At 42.0% G+C, this 24,752-nt stretch overlaps 1 protein-coding gene across 32 annotated transcripts in view; it reads left to right on the top strand.

The window, feature by feature from the left end:
• The first annotated feature begins 3,344 nt into the window (after nucleotides 1–3,344).
• Nucleotides 3,345–24,752, top strand: part of PARD3 (par-3 family cell polarity regulator) — a 664,552-nt gene continuing 643,144 nt past the window's right edge. For all 32 annotated transcript variants that reach the window (XM_065586777.1, XM_065586791.1, XM_065586785.1 and 29 more), the window contains exon 1: nucleotides 3,345–3,613. In XM_065586777.1, coding sequence (XP_065442849.1) covers nucleotides 3,494–3,613 — 120 coding nt within the window. In that variant the 5' untranslated portion in view covers nucleotides 3,345–3,493. The remainder of the gene's footprint in view (nucleotides 3,614–24,752) is intronic.

Here is a 24,752-nt window from a genome sequence, read left to right on the forward strand (position 1 = left end):
CTGGAAAAGACTTCCATAGACTTCAGGGGGTTTGACATAGACTCCTGGGGGTGATGGGGAGGGGAAGGAATCAAACCTGGCATCCTCATTGCTGTAACAGCAGGCAGGCCAGTAACTCAGTGGGTGTGGAAAAGAACACTCATCTTCAAAAGGTGCTATCTCAATATCAGAGGTGGACACATTGGCAGGGGACTGTAGAAAAGATTACACTGCTTTTGTCCAGGCTTTACCTGTTGGGTGGGTTGAAGGGTTCAATTTCCAGGATTGCCATCTGATTACTTTTCAAAAATGTTATACTCACTGAGAAAAGAAACATGTCAGGAACTTAATGTAGTAAAATCTGCTAATAACAGGTACATATCATAGTACTTAATTGGTTAAGATATAATATTATGAACATACAGTTCCTATGCAGAGAATCTTTAATTGTAAATAATTTATCCAAAAGCTATGAAGAACTCTGACATCAGTATAATCTATCACACAGCTAAAATTCTCATTCAAGGCCTCATCATCTGATGTCTTGATTACTGCAACATCCATTTTATTTGGCCTTGACAAATGCAATCTTGCCACACTCATCTCAATTCAGAATGCTGGTGAAAAGTCATTTCCCCAGCCCATTGTGTTGACCATATCACTTCTCTCTTTGCATCCCTCCCCTGGCTCTCCCTTCTCTATTGCATCAAACATAAGGCACTTGTATTCACTTTCAAGGACCTTTATGGACAGTTGTCATTCTTATCTAGGCCATACTTACCAGATGGGGGACTCTATCCTGGTAAGCAGTGACTCCAAAAAGGATTTGGGGGTTGTGTTGGATAATCAGCTGAATGTGATCTCCTAGTGTGATATGGCAGACAAAAGAGCTAATACAATCCTGGAATGCATAAACAGGGAAATGTTGAGAAGGAGTAGAGAGGTCATTTGCCCACTATATTTGGCACTAGTCCGATTGCTGCTGGAATAGTGTGTCCAGTTCTGGTGCCCACAGTTTAAGTAGAATATTGATAAATTGGAGAGGGTTCAGAGAAGAGCCAAGAGAAAGATTAAAGGATTAGAAAACATGCATTATAGTGGTAGACTCATTAGCTTAATGAGGAGAAGGAATGACTTGATTACAGTCTATAAGTGCCTACAGAGGGAACAAATATTTAAGAATGGGCTCTTCAGTCTAGCAGAGAAGGTATAACACGATCCAATAGCTGGAAGTTGAAGCTAGAAAAATTCAGACTGGAAATAAGGGATAAATTTTAGTGATAAGAGTAATTAACTATGGGACCAATTTATCAAGGATTGTGGTAGATTCTCCATCATGGACAATTTTTAAATCAAAATTGGATGTTTTCCTAAAAGATCTGCTCTAGGAATTATTTTGGGAAGTTCTATGGCCTGTGATAGATAAGTCAGATTAGATGATCAGAATGGTCCCTTCTGGCCTTGGAATCTCTGAACCTATCATTTCATTTGCTATTGAGCAGTTAATACTCAGCTGTAATCTGCCCATGGTGTCAGCTTCCCTGGCGCCCTTGTTAACATTTCAAACAAGCACCTTTGTGCGTTCTCCCCATGCTTCCCCCTATCAAGCTGACCAATATGGTCTCATTCCTTGTACTCCCACATCTGTCTTGTATGGTGACCCTGTGAAAACACCAGAAGGAAGAATGGTTCATTTCCCCATGCACTGCTGTAAATGGCCTATGTCTCCTACTGACTAACCAAGCTCCTTGGGGTTCAGGGTCCTCTACTTCCCAGTCACGATGCCTGAGAACAGCCTTAGAGTGCTGGGAGACTGCTCTCAGTCAACAGGTATAGCTACTCCTCTTGCTTCTTGTTGATATGCCACAAGATGGGAAATTGTGGGGACCTAGGATCTGGTAAAGATCCTTGGGGCAGGAAACAGAGAATTTCTGTCTCTGGCTCATTCCATCCCCACCTCACTTGGATCCATGCAGATGACCATCCATTAAAGTCAACAGCGATCTGCCCACACTGATCCAGGTTGTGTGTGCGTGCTCTTATGCATTGTTCTAGTCCTCCCTGCCTTTTGTCCACCAGCAAAAATTGCCAGAATGGCTGCTGTGACTCTTTCACCTGACATGTCTGGAACATGCAAAATATTAGGCTAGAAACTGATTTCACAGAGGGTGGCTGGAGGAAAGCAACCTGAGGAGGTAGGCACACCATAGCTTCACCCCTGCAGCCTACCTTTGTGTCATGGCCCTGCTCCCCACCTGGAATGACAGTGATCTCTCCCCCCCCTTTCCAAGAGGCAGGGTCACTCAGGAACAGCAGCATAGGCCCCTTCCCTCAGAAGGACCAGAGTGCATCTGTTTAGTGGCCTATTGCAGTTGTCTCCCCCTGCTATACCTGGAGTCCTCTGATGGGAGTTGTTAGCCCCAGGGAGCAGTTAACACCCATAGCGATGCATGGGGTAGTCGGTTACACTCTTTTTCATGTGTTCCAAGCTTTTCTTTGCAAGGACCAGGGCTGGGAGCTTGTTTAGAATGAAAGCTGGGATTCTGCTACACTCAGGTGCTGCCAGGGCCCTGGGCAGAGGTGAGTGTGGTGCAGCTCGCACCTACTTGGACAAAACAGGCCCTTGACATTTTGGGAAAAGCACCTATTTCAAGATGCTAAAAGCAGCAGAAGCCAGCGTGTGAAGAGAGGCAACTGGAGGGGGTGGGGAGGTTTAAAACCTGCCCCCCGCCAAGTGGAGTGGTGGGGGATGTCAAAGTGAGCCCCCATACAGCTAGGCTGGGCTCCCTCTCTCCTCCTCTCCCCTATGGCTGCTTGCACCTTGACTTGGCAGGGATACAACACTCCCCTTCCCGCGGGAGGCAGGGAGGTCTGGGGCTGAAAAGCGCTGTAGGGCGGGCTAGGCACGAATCACCAGCGCTGGGGCTGAGCGGGGCTTCCCACTGCCGCAAGGAGACGGCTGTGGGGTCATCTCCTTCCTTTAGAGCCCTTAGGAGAGCCCCGCGTAAACAGCGCCCCATGGGCCCCTTCCCTGTCCTGGGCTCGGCCCCGTGACCCTCCCCCTTCCCCCGGGCATGTGTCAGGAGGCGCAGCCCCACACCCTTCCCCCCTTCTGCCGCCGGTGAGTGGGGGAGGGCCGGGCCCAGAGGCCGAGCGAGCGGCAATGCCCTGCGCGGCCATAGCGGGGAGACAGCGCGGCCCTTCCCCCGCCGCATGTGAGTGAAGCACCGCCGCCGCCTCGCTGCGCGCAGGAGGAGACGCGGAACAGGTGGCCAGAGGCAGCAGCGAGCGCTGGCACCGCCCCGGCGGCGGCCGAGCATGTGAGCGGGGCCTCCGCAGCGCCGGCCCGGGACTCGGCCGGTCCGCAGCAGCAGCCGCTGTCGCCTCCCTGGGGCCGGGCTCCTGCCCGGGGCTGGCGGCTGGCCGGGGGGTGCAGAGCCAGGCGCGCCCGGAGCTGGGGGCCGAGCGCGGGCGGGCGGGCAGCGTGTGCGGGGCCGCAGCCGGCCGGGGCAGGATGAAAGTCACGGTGTGCTTCGGGCGGACCCGGGTGGTCGTGCCCTGCGGGGACGGCAACATGAAAGTTTTCAGCCTCATCCAGCAAGCGGTGACCAGGTACAAGAAGGCGATCGCCAAGGTGAGGGTGCGCGCCCGGGGCAGCGAGCGGGGGAAGGAGCAGCTGGAGCAGGGAGAGGGCGCCTGGGATCAATATGGCGCTTCCTGGAAAGGAGGGGATAAAGGGGGGAAAGTGCAGCTGCTCGGCTGGGGAGAGACGTGGGCATGGGGCCGGAGGGGCCTGGCCTCCGCAGCCCCCATACCCAGAGCGGAGAGGGGAGTGGAGTTTGTGTCTGTCCCACCTGGCTGAGAGCTCAAGGGACGGAAGAAGCGCGGGGAGTTTGGGCCAGAAGAGCTGCTGCTCCTGCGTGCAGCGGTCTAGTTTTCTTGACAGTAAAGTTTAAAACGCTGCTGGGCTGCCTGGCCCGGCCCTGGGGGCAGGGAGCGTGTGTCTGTGTGAAAGGAGCTGCTAATTGAACATGGCTTCTTTGTACCCATCTGTGGGAGCTGAGATTTATCCGGTAGCGAGATACAGTCGCAAAGACTTGTGTGTTTTGGGGCCTGAACTCTTTGTTTGTTACTATTTTGTAACGAGCAAGTGAGTCTCTTGTAGGTGTGTTTTTGAAAAGGGGAGGAGGGGGCCCCTTTCGCTCTGTCTTTCTCTGTGTTTTTCTTCTTGTTGGTTGCATACACCCTAAGTGCACAGGGTCCATACAAACTGGGATATTGGCTGTCACATCGAGGGTCACATCTTGTTAGTTTAATTGTCCTGGAGAAGGCTGTGTAACCGCATGCTTTAGGTTTTGTTACATTTGTTCAAAGCCTGGTGTTTGAAACAGAACAAAATTAAAATCCTCAAAGCAAGCCTCCTTTAAAATGATTTCTCTTTCCTGAGCAGTAGTTACTGCAAAGAGTTCAAATCCAGCCCCAGGCTTCCCAGATGCTCCAGGCCCAGGAGGGAAAGAGCAGTGAAATGTGCGGAGTTCACAAAACAACAGGCATCTAATGTTTATATCTGAAAAAGTAATATGTCCCTTGAGCTACCAGAGAATGGAAAGGTGCTGGAAAGAGGATCGGCTGCAGAATAAAAAAGTTAGGGATGGGTTAAAGAGTGTTTTGTTGGATTATTTGCTAGGATGATCGCTAATGTGAAGCAGTACATTCTTCACGGCAAGTCGATCCCTCTTGTCTGTGTCAGAAATGCTCATGTCAACACAGAGAATCGTTTACTTTTCCAGTTATTGCGAAAAAAATTGACAGTGTAGGGAGCTTCTGTGCTGGAAATATATCCATTTCCTTTATGTTTGGAAATGTAATTGACTTCTTACTTGCTTTTTGGTGATGTTAATAATAATTACAACTTGTCTAGAACAGTTTCCATATGGAGTTGGGTGTATCATTAAATGTACAGTCATTTACAAACAATTGTATCTGCCCTTCTGTATACACTTAGAATATTTTACTTTTTTGCTGCAAAACAGTTTTCATTTCTGATCGACTTAATTTCCAGACCAATCTGATAAAGACCAGTTGTTTAATGACATTTTGGCTGGTGCGTCTTCTCTCCCCCTCCCCCCCCAACTTTGCTCAAGTAGTTGAATTATTTGTTACCTTTCTGAAATTTTTTCTGTGCAGGACTTGATTGCAGAGTTTCAGTTTAGAAATTTTTACTTCAAGATTTCCTGAAATTGCACTAAGCTGTAGTTTAAAGTCTGTTGGCATTAGCGTTGGTGGGTTGGAAATGATGTGCATGGGTTTTTCCCCAAAGAGACCGCTGGGCTAGTATAGGGAAAGGGGCAACCAAAGTTTCCATTTTTTGTTTCCTTTTTCCTGAAGATTTTTTTTGGGGGGACAATCACTACTGAGTGTATTTTTAATATGCCTCTTAAGTGTAATGTTATACAACATTGACTAGTGAAATACACCTCTACTCCGATATAACGTGACCCAATATAACACGAATTTGGAGATAATGCAGTAAAGCAGCGCTCCATGGGGGCGGGGCTGCGCACTCCGTTGGATCAAAGCAAGTTCGATATAACATGGCTTCACCTATAACGTGATAAGATTTTTTGGCTCCCGAGGACAGCGTTATATCTGGGTAGAGGTGTAGTAAAAAGTTTCACTGAAAGATGTTAAGATACTATATACCAACTGTAGTTATTTATACAGCTTTATTAATTGGCATGGCATTTCATATGCAAATAGAAGACAATGTCCCAAAGCACTCTTAAAGTTAAGACACAACCCTGTAAACCCTGGCTCATGAACGTAATGCTACTTACTTAAATGGGACTATGGCAGTAAATATTTGCAGGATTGGTCCCTAATTTTTACAATATTAATGTTACGTTAATACCGTTATATTAAATCTATGGTTTCCAAACTGTGGTCTGTGAATGAATATCTGGCTAGTCTTGTTTCCAGCTGTTAAATTGCATTAAAGACAGCTACAAATACATTCCTAATATTATATTTCTATGTGAGCAAATTGCAGTATGTAACACGGGGAAGTTATGTGAGAGTGAGTGGGAAGGATGGTTGCTTGTATGTTTGCAAATAGAGAGGAGGGGCCAATGACAAAAGCTCTGTGTTATGTGGCCACATTATGAAAAAAAATTAAGAACCTCTGAAATGTGATATATTGACAGATCAGCTATTTAAAGATAATTTTCAAGGTTACAACTTGGCTCACTCCTAGCCTTCAGAGCTCTTGATCTTGGGTTTTAGAAAGGACTTGTTGGCTTTTTATTTTATTTTGTGTATTTTGCATGGGGTAAGCTTTGTTGCAGTTGTGTGGGGTTGGAATGGTGTTAATTACGAAGAGAAGGCTTCTATTATGTGGAAATTCTGTTGTGAAAACACTAATCTACCCCAACTGAGACCACAGGCCTTTCTTTTAGGGTTTTCTACTGTTAATTTGAAAGTGAAGTTTGACATTGTATGCATTGCACATCTTCCATTGAGACACTTGGATAATATAGTGATGAGTCCATGAGTACCTCTGTAAATAAATATAGATAGATTTTACCAAATGCATCCGAAGAAGTGGGCTGTAGTCCACGAAAGCTTATGCTCTAATAAATTTGTTAGTCTCTAAGGTGCCACAAGTTTTCAGTTTGTGACTAGCAGTAAAGGATCTAAACTAAGAGTGGTTTTGATATCCCTACACAACACTAGCCGTCTACATGCATACTGTACAAATCAGGAAATGCCAATGGAGTTATTCTGGCACTAAAGACCCTATTTGGAATTGTGCGTGTAAATGTGTTGTTAAAATATTGAGTGTGTAACTTAATCTTTGACCTTTTTATTTTAATTTATTTTTTCTCACTTGGAATTATTTGAATTGAATTGAGGTGGCGGGAGTGGAAACAACACCTGTTTAAAAACAGGAAATAAATTAGAGTCAGAAAAGAAACCCTTACTATTTTTAAAAAATTAAATAGCATATGAATAACATATTTCAATTTCTTTGGTTATTGCCTTTTAGCATTCTGTAGTTGTATTTGCTAATTAAGAATGAGTAATTCAGTCCCCTTTACATTTTAATTGTGAATATTTCCCATTATAGATGCAAAATCTCTTTATTAAAATATGGGTTAACTTGTTAGTATGATGGACTGCATCCCCATGCCAACGTGACAGAAAGTCTAAACATTTTCTTGAAAACTTTATTAGAAGTACTCTTTCTTTTTAAACATTCCAATAAAGGCTGTGTAGTTGAAATATGAATATTGTGCTTTTTCTCAACAACTTTAAAACAACCAAGCAGAACAAACAAAAACAAAAAAACCCACCCAACAAACTCAGCTCTCAATATGATGCATTCTTGAATTGTAAGCAGGGCTTGCAATCCTTTTGCCCAGGATAAGAAGAAATCTTTCTTTGGAGAATGCAATTAAGTTTTTCAGAATCTAAGGCCAGGTCTCCATTGGGATTTTAGCTACTGGTATTGCAACATCAGTGTAATCTGACTGATGTAGACCCCTAATGAAGAAACACTCACTGGTATAAACCACTATGACTTGCACCAATGCAATTTACCCTGGCTAGTAGGCAATGGGTAAATTTTCCTAAACCTACTTATGGGGAGAGCAGAAGTTTTTGTGTAGTTCTGCTCACAATATTATATGAATGACTTAGAGATTGAAAAGTTACAGAGGGTGGCAATCAGAATGTTGTATGGGGACTTTGAGGGTATGAATTATGAAAAAAGAACAAGAAGACTTGGCCTATATAACTGAATAATAAGCAGGTGAGAGCTCGAGTATCTTGGGGGGGGGGGTGGTTTTCAAAGGAAATGCTTGGATTGATGCCAATAAACTATTTGGCATAGCAACTAGATTAAAATATATAATACGGACTGCTACTGTTAAGGGCACAAGCAACTGAACAATTCAAATTGAATAACTTCACCAAAAGATTGACTTTAATACCCAAGATTCTGAAATTTGTCAGAGAAGTTAGTTATATGTTTGTAAGAACTGGAACATATATTCTAAAAAGGAGCCAATTATCTGTCTGGTATCTTTAGTCTACAGTGGCTTTGATATGAGGTCCCTTTTTGGTTCTCATTTTTAAATTTTTACCAGCCTGGTCTTTGATTTTTGTTGCTGTAAGTGTCTGGAAAATATAAAGAATGTAAAGTTTACAATAAAAAGGAGATAATGCAGTTACTCTGGCGGTGAAAATGATGGAAGCAATTGTATGTGTTGATTATTTTCTTAACGTTTGATGTGTGTGTGACTGGACATGTAAATATGCAGAGTAAATGAAGTTGAATATGTTTGAGAGTCTTGATAGACACAAAGCCATGTCAGAGGTTGATGGCATGCTTCAAAGAGAGAGAGAATCAAATGGGTGAATTGTACCCTCCAATGAAAGTGCAATTATCCACCAAAAGTACAGAAAACTCCCAGGTAGGAAAAGTGATTCATAGGTAGATTAAGGTCAAAGAGGCCATTTTGAGCATGTAATTTGAGCTCCTGCTGAAAACAGGCCAAAGAATCTCACCTACTAATCTTCTGTTTGAGATAGTAGCAAGAAGACCTCCAATCCCCCTATTGGTACCCTAAAGATTTTAAGAGTAACTTTCAGAGATTGTGGCTTGAGTCTGTGAGTGAAAATGAGGCAGCAGACATGCTTCCAATGGTTCCTTAGATGTATTTCCCTCCTTGTTCCCCCAGAAAATAAAAAAAAAATGGGGGGGGGAGGGAGATTAGATGTCTGAGAGAGTTAGTGATGTAATATAGAACGTCTGGAACAAAGCTTAGTTGTCAGTTTTAAATTCACACTAGGACAGTAGTGGCAGAAAGTAGCTTCTATCTGACAGTTATTTGATCACCTGTGTAAGGTGCATTGGTCATCTTGCATCTTAAATGCTAATGGATATTGGAGTACACACCACAACTGGCATTATTGTTGGTTGTCTAAGCAAAAAGGTCAAGCATCAAATGGGTCTGGGGTCTCAGCTACTTGAGAGCTGGGCCACACAAAGTTGAAACTTTCAACTTTGTGCCTAGGACTAAAGTGCATTGGCAGGAAGTGTGAGAAAGTTTGTACTCCTAGTGAATGTGCTGCACTTTTTTCTGTTGTGTGCTCGCAACGTTGCACATATAAAACAAAGTACCAGAAACCATGTATTCACTTCAAAATAAGTTGGTTTAAAAGCTGATCCTTCAAAGATAGTCTGTTATGATACAGTGATACTGACTTTAAAAAAACACCTGATTTCCATCACTTTTTTGATACTTGCAACAAACAGTTTCTCACCTGCCCACCTCTACCCCCAAAATAATTACTGAAAAACTCAGTCCAAGTGATGATATAAACCAGCCTGTGGTTTCTAGGGTCCTGCTGCTTCATTGTGAATGGATGGACTGCTGTGTCAGCATGGAACTCTACTGACTTGAGTGGGGCTTCACTCAAGAACTGTATGCTGCTACACTTTGCATAATTGGGTTTTAGGTTTATAAGGGCCAGATTAGCTGGGACACTACAGTCACTTCTTACCCTGTAGTATTCTACGGTGTCTCGGACAGAGCACACAGGAGCAAAAGTGACATGACAAATGCTCAGTTGCTTCAGTGAAAAATCTGATTTTATTAGGCATCATTTAATTCAATGTTTGCACAAATCTTGAGCATCCTTTAAAGCTAAATAAATCTACCCTAAACTAGCCTCAGAATAGGAAAAGAACCCACTGCTCATTTCAGTTGATAACCTGAGACTGAAATTTCTCTGTCCAGTATTTGACTTTTGATGTGCAGTGCTTGAAAAATTTGCCACGTCACCCAGCCAAAGATTGATTTGAATGACTGGGTATCTCCATTGCTGCTCATAGTTGTCTGAGAATGATTCTTGACCACTTTACTGATGTTGGGTTCTGAATAGAAGCAATGAAACTGAACTGACTGTTAATTTTGCTCTATTGCTTGGCAAAAGCTGTAAACAGCAGCAATGGGGTTGGAGTTTTCTGCAGTCTCAGGAAGGAAACACTGTGTTGGTTCATATTAAGTTAATGTTTGGAAGTTCATCACCATAAAGACTAGGAAAATAGTAGTATAAGCGTACAGTTTGCAGATATAGATGGACCATTGACTGTCCTTTTCATAACGAATATAGCTGATCGACTATTATTAGTAAGAATAAATCCATGAAAATTAGGATGTTTCTCTAACGTATGGTACCTACCCATCTTTTTATCAATCTGATAAATATATTCCTTAAGCTGGACAGTATAATGTATGTGGTATGTGTGTAGTTTTTATTTAACTTAATATTATGGAGCTTCTTAATATATAAATCTTCTTTTATATTGGAAATGATATATTGGAGTGCGTGGGGAAAATGGTTTGAGAGTTACACCAATGTGTAATATATAAATTCTATTCAGAATCTATTAACAGTATTTCATAGTGCTGGGGAGGTGGGGGCTGTGAAAGAGCTTGGCATGTTAAGGGGAACAGTCATTGTATCTACTTTGGAGGATCATTTTAAAGATAGTACTTGGGTTGTAGGGAGTTGCCAGGCTTCCTTGTTCTAGGCTAGTGTTTCTCACCCTTTTTGTGCTGGTGACCCCCTTTGGACTTCAGAAACATTGTGAGCGCTAGGAAAAATGGCCCTCTCCCCCTCCCCCAGCTTGTGGCTTTGGTATGAAACATGTAAATTAGCTTCACAAGGGGCTCTGTGCTGTGGGGCCCCAGGCAATTGCCCTGCTTCCTACCCTCTAATGCCGGCCTTGTTTGTGACCCCCTCCCCCATCCAAGCTTGTCTCAGGACCCCCAGGTTGTGAAACACTGTTCTAGGTGATAGACTTAAACCAGTGGGAAACCATTTGAATCTCATAGAAAGGTTAAAGTGTATAGGACTAATAATGGGTGCAGATGTTTATGCTGTTTTTAAAAAAATGCCATTGGAGGTAACGTTCTTATTTCTGCTGTAGACTATGACATCTCTTTGCATGTTAGTACACTTAAACTGACTTTAGGCAAAACAAGCTGGATTAAAAGGGAAAAGAAAAGATGAAGATGATGTACACAATATGGTTCATGTTGCCTTAACATTTCTTTTTGTTTAGGCCAATGAGCAGCTGCTTCAAAAGAAAACATTTTTTTCCCTCAAAAACAACTTTTTTCATGTAAATATTAATTGAATAAAATGTACAACAGTACTGACCTAATACACTGAAAATAAAATGGATTTTTCTTAATATAAATTTAGAGCATTGCATAGCTGTTCTTGTTCAGAAATATTTTGCAAGCAGTAACAAAATCAAAAGGGTGGGGGAAAGGTAGTATAAGGAAGTTCAGAAAGGTATTTTGGGGCATCGGCTCTATTTTTTTTGATGACCTATCCCAGTTGTAACAAAGAAAATGTTGGTTGAGTCACTGTAATGGCTCAGCAAGTCTGGTGCTGGAAGACAAATAAAAAATTAAACTGCCTCAGTGCTGAATTACATTATCCAGCAGATCTCTGAGAAGGGGCATTTAACTTAAAAGGGCTTGGAAGCAGTGCTGTGCTTGAGCCTTGTAATGTTTGTTATTAACAAACTAGTAAAAGGGAAATGAGTCAAAGTCCAAAGCTATCCAGAAATGGACAAATTTCAAACTAACAGGGAACATCCAGTTTCTTCCACTGATCAAAATATTTTAGCAGTTGCAGATTTTTCTACTGTAGCCCTAGTTGTTTTCTAAAATTGTTTCCAGATGTTACTGCTAGATCAAAGAAGATTTGTATAATCACTTTGTTGCACTATATACTGTATGTTAACAGGCATTGGTTACATAAAAGGTTATTTATTTTCCACTTCAGTTTCTTCTTTGTATTTTTTTTTAACGTTGGTAACATTTAGCACATAAAGAAAAGAAAAACCAACACCTAGAACCTGTCGACTTTTAAATACTTATGAGCTTTTCTCATGTGAGTAGACCTGTTGAAAAAGTGAACAGTATTTGGTCCCTTCTCCACATATCTTGTAAAATGTTGACTGTGTGGCCTTTGCAGTTCATGTACTATAACGGCTAATGAAAGAGAGTGGTGTTTGAAGTTTTAGTTTAGGGAATGTCAGTACAGAAAATATAAATTGTATTCTGACGTTACTAACAGCATGACCTGTGTCCGTAGGGACTTTACTGAGCCCTTCTATCAGCAATACAAAAACTCCTGATCCCCGGTGCTAAGGGGTATTCACTCCCATTGATGGGAATAATGACCTGCAGCACCTTGCATAACTGGGCCCTAAAATGCAAATGAAAGCAGGTACTGATAGTTCATTTCAGCTTGAGAGCGATACAGTTTTAGAACTGTAGTATGTTGATTGTGGGCCCAGTTCAGATGTTGCTGGGAGGTGAAGGTGCCCAGAACCTTGTAGGATTAGAGCCTGGGTAGTTGTTGCTTTATTATGGCCATCTTCTGAAAAGCCATACCCCCATGTATGCTCCTTTGTGCTGGTGCAATTTACTTGTCTGGCCTATCAATTCATTGTCTCTCTGGCTCTGCAGGACTTCCATGCTTACTGGGGGAGGGAAGTACTGGAAGGAGAATGACTGTGGGAAGTAGGGAGAGGAAAACTGGGAGAAAGGGATGCATTCAGGAAGAGATGTGGTTCTACAAGAGAGGAAGAAAACAAATGGGATATCCCTGGAGGCTGGCAAAAAGAAAGGGACTGAGGTAATGAGAACATGAATAGGGCTCCCCCTAATGAGTATTCCCTTTCAAAGAAGGCAGATGGAGGGAAGCAAAGAAGTTGTTTATATGGAAGCAAGACAAGATAAAGGAATGAAATGAGTATACAAACATACAAAGTGAAAGAGCTACAGTCTAAGTCTTGAAGGAGGAAAGAACAAAACTGGTAAGGAGGGGAGAGAGTGTGAAATGCAATCTCCAGAATTCAGTACTAAGAGACATGGGGGTGGGAGGTATCCATCATAGAACAGTGATGAGAAGATTGGAATTAGTAACAGAACAAACTTATTGCAAAACAATTTAAAAAAAAAAGAAAATATTATTGGGGCAAGGGGAGGTTTGGGTAAAATGTTACTAAAGAAATGAGTCGCTACATTACATGTGCACACACTTTCCACATGCTTCCTCAAACAGCCTGTTGATGATGCTGAGAGGTTCAGGTTCCATTACATGGGGAGTTGGAGGCTAATGCTTTCCTCTTGATTTGTTTTTTTTGGGGGAAATCTTCTTTCTGGGTATAAATATCTTTAATTAGGAAGAAGATTATAAAGATTGAAACTAACAGTAATTCGAAAATATTTTTGGACCTCTTCTTACTGATTAATCAAATCAGAAAGAAGATTCTCCGTCTCTAACTATGGAAATATGTCCAGCATAGTTGTCAGGATTTCACTTTTTTGAAGAAAATTAGCCAGAGTTGCTAAGCTAAAAAGTTATTCCACTTTACCCCACTTTTTTGTATCTGCTACGAAGTCCCTTGATGATTACTTCATTTCCCCCAAAACAGCTACCGAGTAACTTACGTCTTCTCTTATTAAAGGTCAGTGGCAATATCCTACTTAGGAGAAATCTGCAGTAACAAACCAGTGTGTACATGTAACACAGGTGAGATAGAGGAATAACTTATTTCGAGTCTCCAGAGTTTATTCTGAATGGAGAGGGGCAAGGATTTAATTAATTATGAAATGATACTTTAAAAAATGAGCACTTTTCCTGAGTGATAATAAGTTAAAAAAAATCCATCTGAAGGTTTTAACGCTATGGATAGATGGCTATCAGTTTTTTATTTCATAATAATTTGATGTACCAGCTGTTTTAGCTTCATCAATTAAATAGCTAACTGGAATAACAAGTTCTGAACTCATTTGGATTCAAGAATCTGTTGCTTTGAACAGTGTTTGCATTTTTAAAATCTACTGTTTTGTGTGTGCATGCGCTGTCAGTTTCTCCTCTGTTGCCTCCCTGTGAAGACTGCTTGCCTGCAGCTGCAAGCATTGGGAAAGCAGCCAGTTACCAAATACTGACAGAGGTGGAATTTCAACAGCATAGTGGTGGTGGCCCAGCCTTTCCTAGTGAATGAGCATTTAACCTCTGTAAAGCATGCAGTCTCTGCAGGCTAAAGGCATAAGAATTTTACCCTGCTCTTGAATTTGGATCGCCCTGTTGGCAGCAGAGAGGTGCTAGAAAACTATTGTTCAGCTCAAAGTATGAGGCTAATGTTGAAAGATGAAAATACTGTGCAGTTACAATCCATAATTGATCACAGAAAAGCCCATTGAAGTGTAAAGTGCAGTTAAGGTCAGCAAATTGGCATCTTGTTAGTTAACTTATTTGTTCTCTCTGCGAAAAACCCTACTTTCCATTAGGTTGTTAGAAGGCCCCGGGCATGGTGGAGCAGGTGTGATTCTTCAGGTTGGAGGCAAGATTTTTAGGAGTCTGTGCAAAGAATCCTTCCCCTGCAAGCCAGAGAACTCAACTCTGTAGATACCTCAGCACAAAGATGCACAGGCAACTTTTGCTGGGGCTAGTGGGTTCACTGTCCATGTTCCATCCCTGCTCCAGACTGCTTCTCCATGGCATGTGCAGGAAGGATCACTTGGATATACTGTCACTTAAGCTGTGTGAGGGTAAAAGATTTGGCCCTGTGTTTGCCCTGAATCACATTATTTACTTTTCTGATAAAAATGATGTTTTTGCTCATGTTGGCATTGGAGGGCCAATGCAGTGGAGGAGAAAAGAGCTCAAATGTTTTCTGCCTTGTGTATAATCACAAAATTATTAGCTAAAATGAGCATCAGAATTTCTTCCACTAATGATAATGTGAGAACAGAACACTTAAACTCATCCTTGGATTTGAAATTTCAGCACTAGAGGCTAGAAAAATTTCTTTGATTTTTCAAGCTGAACAAATTTGAGAAGTTAGGTCAGCAAGAGAGGGGAAAATGTTGAACCTCACTTAATGCCATTTTCAGAGCCTCTCTTCAGATTGATAACCACACTTTGATACAGATATATTAATTCACAGGAATAGTTTTTTCATGTTTAACTTTAAAACAAAACACATTCTATAGCACAAATTGATGGATATTGTCTATTATAATTTTGTAATGGTTGACCACTCAAGGAAATGTAGTTTGAAGTCTGATTTTAAATTAACTGATGGAAAAATGTGTAAAATATCAAGTGAAAAAACAAAGGGCTCAATGTTACTCTTAACTCTGCAGCTGTGTGTTACTCTATGTAACCTAGGCTTCAGGTTACCATACAGCCAGCTAATGTGATTTTTAAAGGTGTTAAGCCATGTGTACACAGGCTGTTCAAGGGTGTTTCAAACTATGTTAACACACTTTGGAGGGGAAAGGAATCTTTTTCAACATCTAGATGAAAAAAGCCCACAGATAGTGTAGTGAATTAGCTAACAGGATTGAAAAAAGGTACTTTTTTTGTCATCTAGACAGCATCTGCATTGCAAAATTTCCTACCTCACATGCACAAGCAAAATCGTGCATTTCGTTGAGATACCCATCGTATGTTTTAAGTTTCTGGCATTGAAATAGTCTGTTCATTAAGAACATAATGGTTTGCTAAACTAAAGCCAGCTAGTAATATGTTTTTAAAATGGAATTGTGCTCAGTGTTTTACAAAACATCGCCTACTCCATTGGGATGTTTCTATGAAGTAAATACTTAATGAACTTTTCATAGTTGAGCGTTATCACACAGCAGTCATGGCCAGGTGGAGCCCTACAAACTAAGCCCTTAGACCAGGGGTGGGCAAACTACAGCCTGGGGGCCGCATCCGGCCCTCCAGACATTTTAATCTGACCCTCAAGCTCCCTCTGGGGAGGGGGGTCCGGGGCTTGCCCTGCTCTGGCCCTCCAGCTGGGAAGCGGGGTTGGAAGCTTGCTCAGCTCTGCGCGGCTCCTGGAAGCAGCGGCATGTCCCTCCTCCGGCTCCTATATGCAGGAGCAGCCAGGGGGCACCGCACGCTGCTCCTTCCCCAAGCACTGCCCCCACAGCTCCTATTGGCCGGAGCCGCAGCCAATGGGAGCTGCAGGGGTGATGCCTGCGGATGGGGCAGCACACAGAACTGCCAGGCCCCGCCTCCATGTAGGAGCTGGATGGGGAACATGCAGCTGCTTCTGGGAGCTGCTTGAGATAAGCGCTGCCCGGAGCCTGCACCCCTGCCCCCCTCCTGCACCCCAACTCTTGCCCCAGCTTTGATATCCCTCCTGCCCTTGAACCCTTCGGTGCCAGCCCAGAGCACCCTCCTGCACCCCCCAACCCCTCATCCTCAGCCCCACCCCAGGGTCTGCATCCCCAGCTGGAGCCCTCACCCCCTCCCGCACCCCAACCCTCAATTTTGTGAGCATTCATGGCCCTTCATACAATTTCCATACTCAGATGTGGCCTGAGGGCCAAAAAGTTTGACCAACCCTGCCTTAGACCGAGGCCAAAATAGGTAAACTTTGTATTGTATCATTCGTTAAGTACATACACCGTCTTTACCAACTGAAGCTTTTGGACCTGATCCTGTCATCTGTGGAAGTAAGAGTGGTTGAGGCAGTCCCCTTTGCCAGAATGGACCCCTATTTTGAGTGAAAGAGAAATAGTTGAAACATGGAAAGTAAGCGTACAAGCAAAATTAATCTGTGGACAGTTTAATAGGATATTAAATTGACCACAGATTAATTTTGCTTGTAAGCTTACTATTGAAAATGAACTCATTAATTTGAATTTACTGCTGTATTTATTTGAACATTTGGAGAAGTCTAAACAAATAGAGGGAACTTATGAGTATTTTTCTGAACACGCTCTATTTCAGCCTGATATCAAAATTCAGTTATCTTAGTTATTATAGTGCACTTTGTTCGTGGTCCATGATTGATTAAAAATGAGAGTTATGTGGGATCAGGTTATTGATGGCCCCACAACCCAGAGAATTTACTTTCTCCCCTAGGGCATCACTTACTGAGCAGAGCTGGCTCCAGGCACCAGCCCACCAAGCATGTGCTTGGGGCGGCGCTTGGAGGAGGGCGGCGTGGCGGGGCCCCGGCCGGGCTTGCCGCCCTCCCCCCCCTGGCGCTCTGGCTGCTGGCCTCCGGGGAGACGGAGAGCCTGGGCCGGGCTCTCCACCCTCCCCCCGGCGCTCTGGCCACCGGGGGCTATCCGCCCTCCCCCTGGCGCTCCGGCTGGTCGGGGATTGCGGGCCAGCGGCGCTGGGGGCGGCGGGTGGCTTTTTTGCCTAGGGCAGCAAAAAAGCCAGAGACGGCCCTGTTACTGAGTATCATGCAGGGGTGAAGTAATAGAATCCTGTGGAAACCCCCTCTATGAGAATTCCCTCAGGGTGGATGAGTAATTGGACATGCATGGACACTAGTCCTCTGTCTCAAGTATATTGTAAACATTTATGAAGCCAATTATTGTACTTGACTAAAATTTGCTGCAGAAAGTGGTCTTTCTGGTTGGTTGTTCTAAATTCACTGCCCTTTAATAATTCTGTGCCTGCATGGTTTTGAATATAGTGGGGCAAGATAAAATGGGAAGGACTATTCAGTTTGTAGTTTAATGAAAATTTATTAAAATAGTTTATTTACTGAGGTTGCAAATAATTGGAGGCCATCTTGTAAAATGTACAGCCTGTTTTCTGGGTGTTTTAAATTGAGTATAATATGTATTGTATAGCTGATAGAGTAGGTTGAAGTAGCATATGAAGAAGCTGTTTCAGCCTTAGAGACAACTGTATAGAGAGGCATGGCCCTAAATTTTCAGAAGTGACTGCTGATTTTGTGTGCCCCAATTTTTGTCACCTTAAAGCAGATTGATTTTGTTTTTCTTTGAAGGAAGGTGGGTGCTTAGGATATTGTGGAAATATGCTTTTTATAGATGCTGCAAGATGGGCTAACTTACTAGTCACTTTTGAAACTTTTAGGCTGTGGCACTTGCCATTGCAATTACAAAAGACATTAAAATTGTCACTCCAGTCTCTCCTACAACTGTATAGTGATGATAGTTGCTGCATTTTATTAAAAATAACAATAAAAACCGATGGAAATCTTATTTGGAGAAAATAGCAGATATTGTGCATAATTGTTTTTTTATTTAGTATTTTTCCACTAGTTGCTTTCTAAAAAGTTAATATTATCTTGGATTTTTTGTTGCTTTATCAACCCAAGCCCCTAATTTCATTTCATTGAAAGCCACTTTTTAATTAATCTGTGCAATTAATACTGCAATTAAGATGAAGAATAAAAGTTGCAGCAGAGCTTTCAAATCACATGCCTTTCAGTAAGTAGCCTATTTTAGCCCACCCATCACCTGAGTGATTGATCAGGAGGTTCTCTTTAAGGTAGTGTTTGAAAGGGCACACATCACAATTGTAACGGTCTTGATGCAGTAAGTAAGAGACTCCATTCTTTGTAACCACAAATGATGCTTCTAGCCTCTCCAGCAAAGAGAAATAATCCAATACTTTTCAGCTTCTTGCTCTTAGGGTTGTGGTAACTTGAAGTGGGTGGTCCAATAAAGTCTGTATAAAAGACATATTGACGAATAACTATTTCAGATTCACTCAAATTGGCTTCTGAGTTTTCTGATTGAAGTGAATGTCTCTTTCCCTTAATGTTTGAGTTTAAAATGTGAATATATTCTGAAACGACTGTCAACTGGCATTGTGGAGATCCATATTTATTGTGTCAGTTATTTCCATATTTAAACAATGTACAGGTTAAAAGATATGGGGAGGGTGAAATTCAGTCCCAGGGACTTTAAAAGACATCAGGAGTGTGTGTATGTGTATATATTCCCTTAAGAGCCAGTACTACAAACCCAACCTGGGATCTGAAAGGCAAGCTACGTTGATTCTGTCTTTGCATCATCACAAATTATAAAGGTTCTATAGAACAAATTATTCCCTCATTATATTTATTGCCAGACTGTCTTCACTGGAATCATGCAGAGTTATCAGAGGGCAGAATTTAGCCCTGTAATTAAGAGTTTAGTTAACATCAACATATGTTGAGCCAGCAACAGTAGAGGCTTTCCCCATAACTGTTAGCTTGGAAGTGCTAATAGAAGTAGAAAGTAGTAAGAAAAGTTTCCCCCCCCCCCCATAGATTCTACAGCTGAAAGGGACCTCGAGAGGTCATCAAGTCCAGTCCCTGCCCTCATGGCAGGACCAAATATTGTCTAGACCATCCCTGATAGACCTTTATCTAACCTACTCTTAAATATTTCCAGAGATGGAGATTCCACAACCTTCCTAGGCAGTTTATTCCAGTGTTTAACCACCCTGACAGTTAGGAACTTCTTCCTAATGTCCAACCTAAACCTCCCTTGCTGCAGTTTAAACCCATTGCTTCTTGTTCTATGCTTAGAGACTCAGATGAACAAGTTTTCTTCCTCTTCCTTATGACACTGCTATCATGGATGAGAATGGAGGGTGGGTGTCAGAGTTAAATCAAGGTTTCCTGCTTGCTGATTTAAATATGTTTCAGTAATCTATTGTATATGCACTTTTTAGTTATTTTCCAAAAGAGAGGTTGAATCTCGTTAGTTGACAACTATTAAAATGTTGATTTGTAACTAAGGCATGTCTACTCTACGGGCACTACAGCAGCACAGCTATGCTGGCTTAACTCAAGAGTATAGCAGTGGAAGGATTTTTTCTGTTGCTGTAGGAATACCACTTCCCAGAGTCACAGTAACTATACTTTTTATATTGGGGGTTAGGTTGGCATTGCTACAGAGCTCAGGGGTATGGATTTTCACACCCTTGAACATTATACACCTCTGCCCCGATATAACATGAATTTGGATATAACGCAGTAAAGCAGTGCTCCCGGGTGGTGGTGGTGGTGGTGGGGGGGGGGGCGGGACGGGGCTGCGCACTCCGGCGGATCAAAGCAAGTTGGATATAATGCGTTAAGATTTTTTGGCTCCCGAGGAGAGCGTTATATCGGGGTAGAGGTGTGTATCTGTTGACCTAAATTTTAAGTGTAGACCTGACCGAAATGTAGCCTTTACGCAAAATTTAGATGCTTCTTTTTGCTGACATTCAGATTCTTAAATTATACTCTATCTATACACATTTATTTAAGTTACATAATGGCTTAATTTTTACATTTTTATTATGTTAGAAAATGGTGAAAGATGCATTTATTTTTTAGTTGGAGTTATTTTGTGTCAAGCTCTATTGGGTGGAAATTCAAACTGAATTAAAAATGCCCCAAACCAGCATTTAATTTTTTTATTAAATAAAACTACCTTAAAAGTGCTGGATACAAAAGGAAAAAGAGTTTTTATTAAAAAATGTTTTGCATTTAAAACTGACTGCTGTGCAGATGTTTGGGTTCGGGCTGCAGCCCAGGCTCTAGGACCCTGTAAGGCGAAGGGTCCCAGAGCTCGGGCTGCAGCCCGAGCCTGAATGTCTACACCACATTTAAACAAACAGTCCCTTAGCCTGAGCCCCACCAGCCCGAGTGAGCTGTCATGTGCCAGCTGTGGGTGTCTAATTGCAGTGTAGACAGCCCCTCAGAGGTAAGAGACTCGCTTGAGACTACATGAGAAGATCATGGTCAAATTGGAAATTAAAGGCAGACCTACTCACTCCCTATTCTGTGACTGATTAGGTCACATGACCGTCCTTCCTCTCTGGTAAAGATGTGGGAAAACACTGTTGTATTTTATGCTGATGCTCATAGGTGCTGGATCTAGGGATGCTGGGGTGCTACCACACCCCCTGGCTTGAAGTACGAATAAAAACCCAAATACATGGTTTCCGCATCTCCGCTATAAAAAATTGTTCCAGCATCACCACTAATGCTGTTTTGCAGTTCATATGAAAAAACTCTTATGCCACATTCAGCCAATCCATTAGAGGACAATGTCTTGCAGTAGCATCAGCAAATTAAAGGGGACTGGACTCGATGACCTCTCGAGGTCCCTTCCAGTCCTAGAATCTATGAATCTATGAATCTATAAATTTGTTTCCCTCTTGTAGAAATTTGGACTCTTTTGTGTTTTGTTAAATTTGTCTTAATACTCTCTACCTTTGTTATAATTCCTTTCACAGTTCTAAATTTACTAACATTACTGTAGAGATTTTATGTAGTGTGTAATAGTTGGCAGCGAGAATACTGAATCCAGAATTGTATACCTGCCTACATGTTTCTAAATCAGAATTAGGGCAAAACTTTTCAGCTTAGTTTTAATGTGACGTAGCTGTCTCATGCCAGATGTTAGTAAATGGTATGCAAATCACAAGCTGTCAGATTGCCTGGTTGTAACTTCTCTGAAGCCAGTGGGGTTACACCCATGATAAATTTGGCCCAAAGTGTCAGATGTTGCCCGGACTTATTTCTAAATGTTTGTCTAGTCAGTCAGTTATAGAGGAATTAAAGGCTTAATTTTGGTGTTAAAGTGCTGGAATTTTGCTTTCAGTATAGACAGTATTCCAGTTATGGCAGCTTTCAGTTGAAAACCAAAAGCGTTTATTAAAGGCCCTAACATTCAGTTGATATTTGTAAGAAATGATGGTGAGGTCAAGAGATGATACATAGTAGAGTAAAATAGTTATGTCTGCATAAGTTTGCCTACATTTAAAATTATGGGGCTCATAGTTTGGGATTTGTCTCTCCTTGCAGATGATACTGCCAGTGATGCTGCTATAACCAATAATAATTCTCCACTCCCTCTACTTGTGGCATGGAAGAAAACTAGAAATATTTGCATAAATACAAACTTGGATGACCAGAACTTCAAAGTGGCCTACCAGGACACCTGTCACAAGGAGAAGGAGATGTGCTGAGGACTGTTTTGGTGGCAGCAGGGAAAGGGGGAGTTGTGGCAATCTGTGAGGAGAGAATGGTACCCCACTCCTCAGTCAAGCAATTCCCCTTTGTCTCCTTTCCATGCATGGGGTTGGGGTGGGAGAGAAGGTGTAGGTTTGAGGGCTTACACAGGAGGATGACTTACTGGGAGCTTGTGTGTCTGTGGGGAGAGAGAGTAATGTGTTAGCATGTGGCAGACTTAGTGGGGATTATCTAATCAAATATATCACTTTAGTCTCTGGTCCTTGAGCAGTGTGTGTGCATAATATATATAAGAACACTCTGGACACATACACGCACACAGCTGAGCCAGTTTAATTAAGAATATCATGCAGTATGTTCTTAATTACACTGGTTCAGCTGCTGCTGGCCTTCTGGGTGGCCAAAATCTATCTGGGTTTGAACAATTTTGTGTTAATTAAAAAAACCCAAAACAGCAACACTAGAACAAAACAAAAAGCCCCAAACACAAAACACCACACTCAAAAACCCATGAAGGGAAAATGGGCAGTTCACTGGTTATAATTTTACCCTAAAATGGCTCCTTAAAACACAAACATTTGAGTCTGGAAGGTGGTACTTATCTGTAGAAAAAGAACAAATATGGTAATGTTCAGAAAAACTGTAGCTCACTGTTATTGTTTCTCATTGAAGACTTCATTAAGAGTCTGTTAACATGATGGATACATCACAGATGTTAACTTCAGTTTTTGGAAAGACTGAGCAGGTGGGCTATGCAAACAAAAGAATTTATTCAGTAATTTTAGATTACGTTATATAGTCATTGTTCATCTTCTCTCTTTTGACTTGTCATTTGAAAAGGCTTTCTAAATACAGGCCATGTTCTACAGGCTATGTTGTATGCCTTTGACAGACACACTATTGTAGTATGAGTGAGGATGTGCGATGGTAAGCAAGGCTCATAAGACTTGATAGTCTGATTCATGACTCCAGGTCATCTATTATAAAATATTGCTTTGATATTACACAAGATCTTTGTCTCTGTCTTGTTGAAATACCACTGTTGTTAAGGGTCTCTCACCTCAATTATAACCCCCCGAAAAAGAACAAGCTGGTAGCACTCAAATTTCACCACATTGTAAGGTAATAAAGTACTCTGCTCTTCCCATTCCCATTAATGTTCCTTTTATCTCCTCCCATGTGACTCTATTACTTTTTTCACATTGCTTCCTTCATCTGGAACAAGCTTTCTTCCTACCTGTCATGTGGCCTCCATCTCCGCCAGTTTTATCGTTCTGTTCAGTTAGTTTCCCACCTTTTTAATATCTGGTCTGGTGCTATTTGCTCTAGCTCTTGCAATTTATCTTAAATATAACACCACCTTCCCTTCCCTTCCCTACAGACTGTGTGTGCGCGCGTGCGCATGTATGTATAACTATAGGTATAGTTATATTTTAATATAACTACTTGTTCTCTTGCTTTACGTCTTTCACACTAGTTCCATCCCATTATGCTTTAATTTTATTTTTGTAGTCTTAGTTACCACCTCTGGTTCATGGGCAGTTTCCTATTGTAGGGGAATGTCACAAGGTGGCTGGGCCCCTTAGGGGGAAATGGGCTGAGGTCCACCTGCAACAAGTTTAGCTCATCTCCCCAGGAGAGGAGAATGAGTAGTAATGACTGAAGTCAGGTGACTATCTTAGGCGAGGCCTAGAGGTATAAAGAAGAGTCCTGAGAGTGAGGAGCTAGTGACACCAATTAGGTAAGCCTAAGAAGCCAATGCAAGACAGAAGCTTGGGAAGTAGCGGCAGCTACAAGTGCTGATCCTGCAGGGAATAAAGGGTCTGTTTGGATTCCTTCCTGGAGCTGGGTTAGGGGGCTGGGGACTCCTGAGTGAAGGAGAGAGAACGAGGCTTTAGAATGATGGACTGGGTGGTGGTTTTGAAGAGCTCTGTGAGAAAGAGAAACTGAGGCAGTCCAAGTGGCTGCTTGGGAGGCAGTTGCCTGGTTACAGGGAAAGAAAGAGACTGTCCATTACTCCCTGAAGAAAGGTGTAAATAGATAACACACAAACTTCATTTCTTTTCTCTGTCACATCTCTGTATTTTATTGAAATAGCAATAAAAAACCCAAATAATCCTAAAATCATTGCTGTTGGATTTCTTGAAAAGTGGTCGTTGTACTGAGCCACTATAGACTATTGTTGTATGGCAAAACACCTTTTAGTGTAATTTGAGTGCTCATTTTGTCTGTGAGCCTGTACATGATATGCAGTGTACGTACGCTGCAGTGCACAGCTAATGGTTGTACTGTTGTCTTGTGTATATCCTCATGCCTTCATTTAAGATATATTCATCACAGCAGCATTATATTGCTTGATGGTATTTGAATCTTATCCAAGGCCAGTACAATATGTTTTCAAAATATGTGCAGATGGTTTGTTGAAATCAAAGTTCCTATAATTTTTAATTTGCAAATGTGACATAATATAAATAATTACATTTTTTGTCAAACAGTTACAGTATGCTTAAAGTAAATATTGAGTTTCCTGTCTTCAGTAGTATATCCAGTTACATCAGCAGTAACTTGTGCCAAGTCAAAAGATGCTAAATTGGCTTTAGCTTTCTCTTGAATTAAACAGCTATAGAATGGATTCTTCTGTTTTAAACTTTGCATTCCCGCCAGTGTACACGGTGCTACTGATGCTTTATTTTGAAACCCTGATTGACTTTTCTAGTCTCTCGAAGAGCCTGATCTTGTACATGCTTACTAACAAGCCATAAGACTTACCATAGTGTATAGTTCCATTGAGGACAATGGGACTGCTCATGGTGGTAAACGCTGCACACAGTGGTCAGTGCTTCCAGAATTGGACCATAGGAGTCACTTCTGTTTATCCCAGTTCTTAAAAAGTCAGTTACATTTCCATATGGAGTCTATTTGAAGAATTGCTTAAAGGGAC

Source organism: Chrysemys picta, chromosome 2 (genome assembly GCF_011386835.1).
Source record: "Chrysemys picta bellii isolate R12L10 chromosome 2, ASM1138683v2, whole genome shotgun sequence".
NCBI lineage: Eukaryota > Metazoa > Chordata > Testudines > Emydidae > Chrysemys > Chrysemys picta.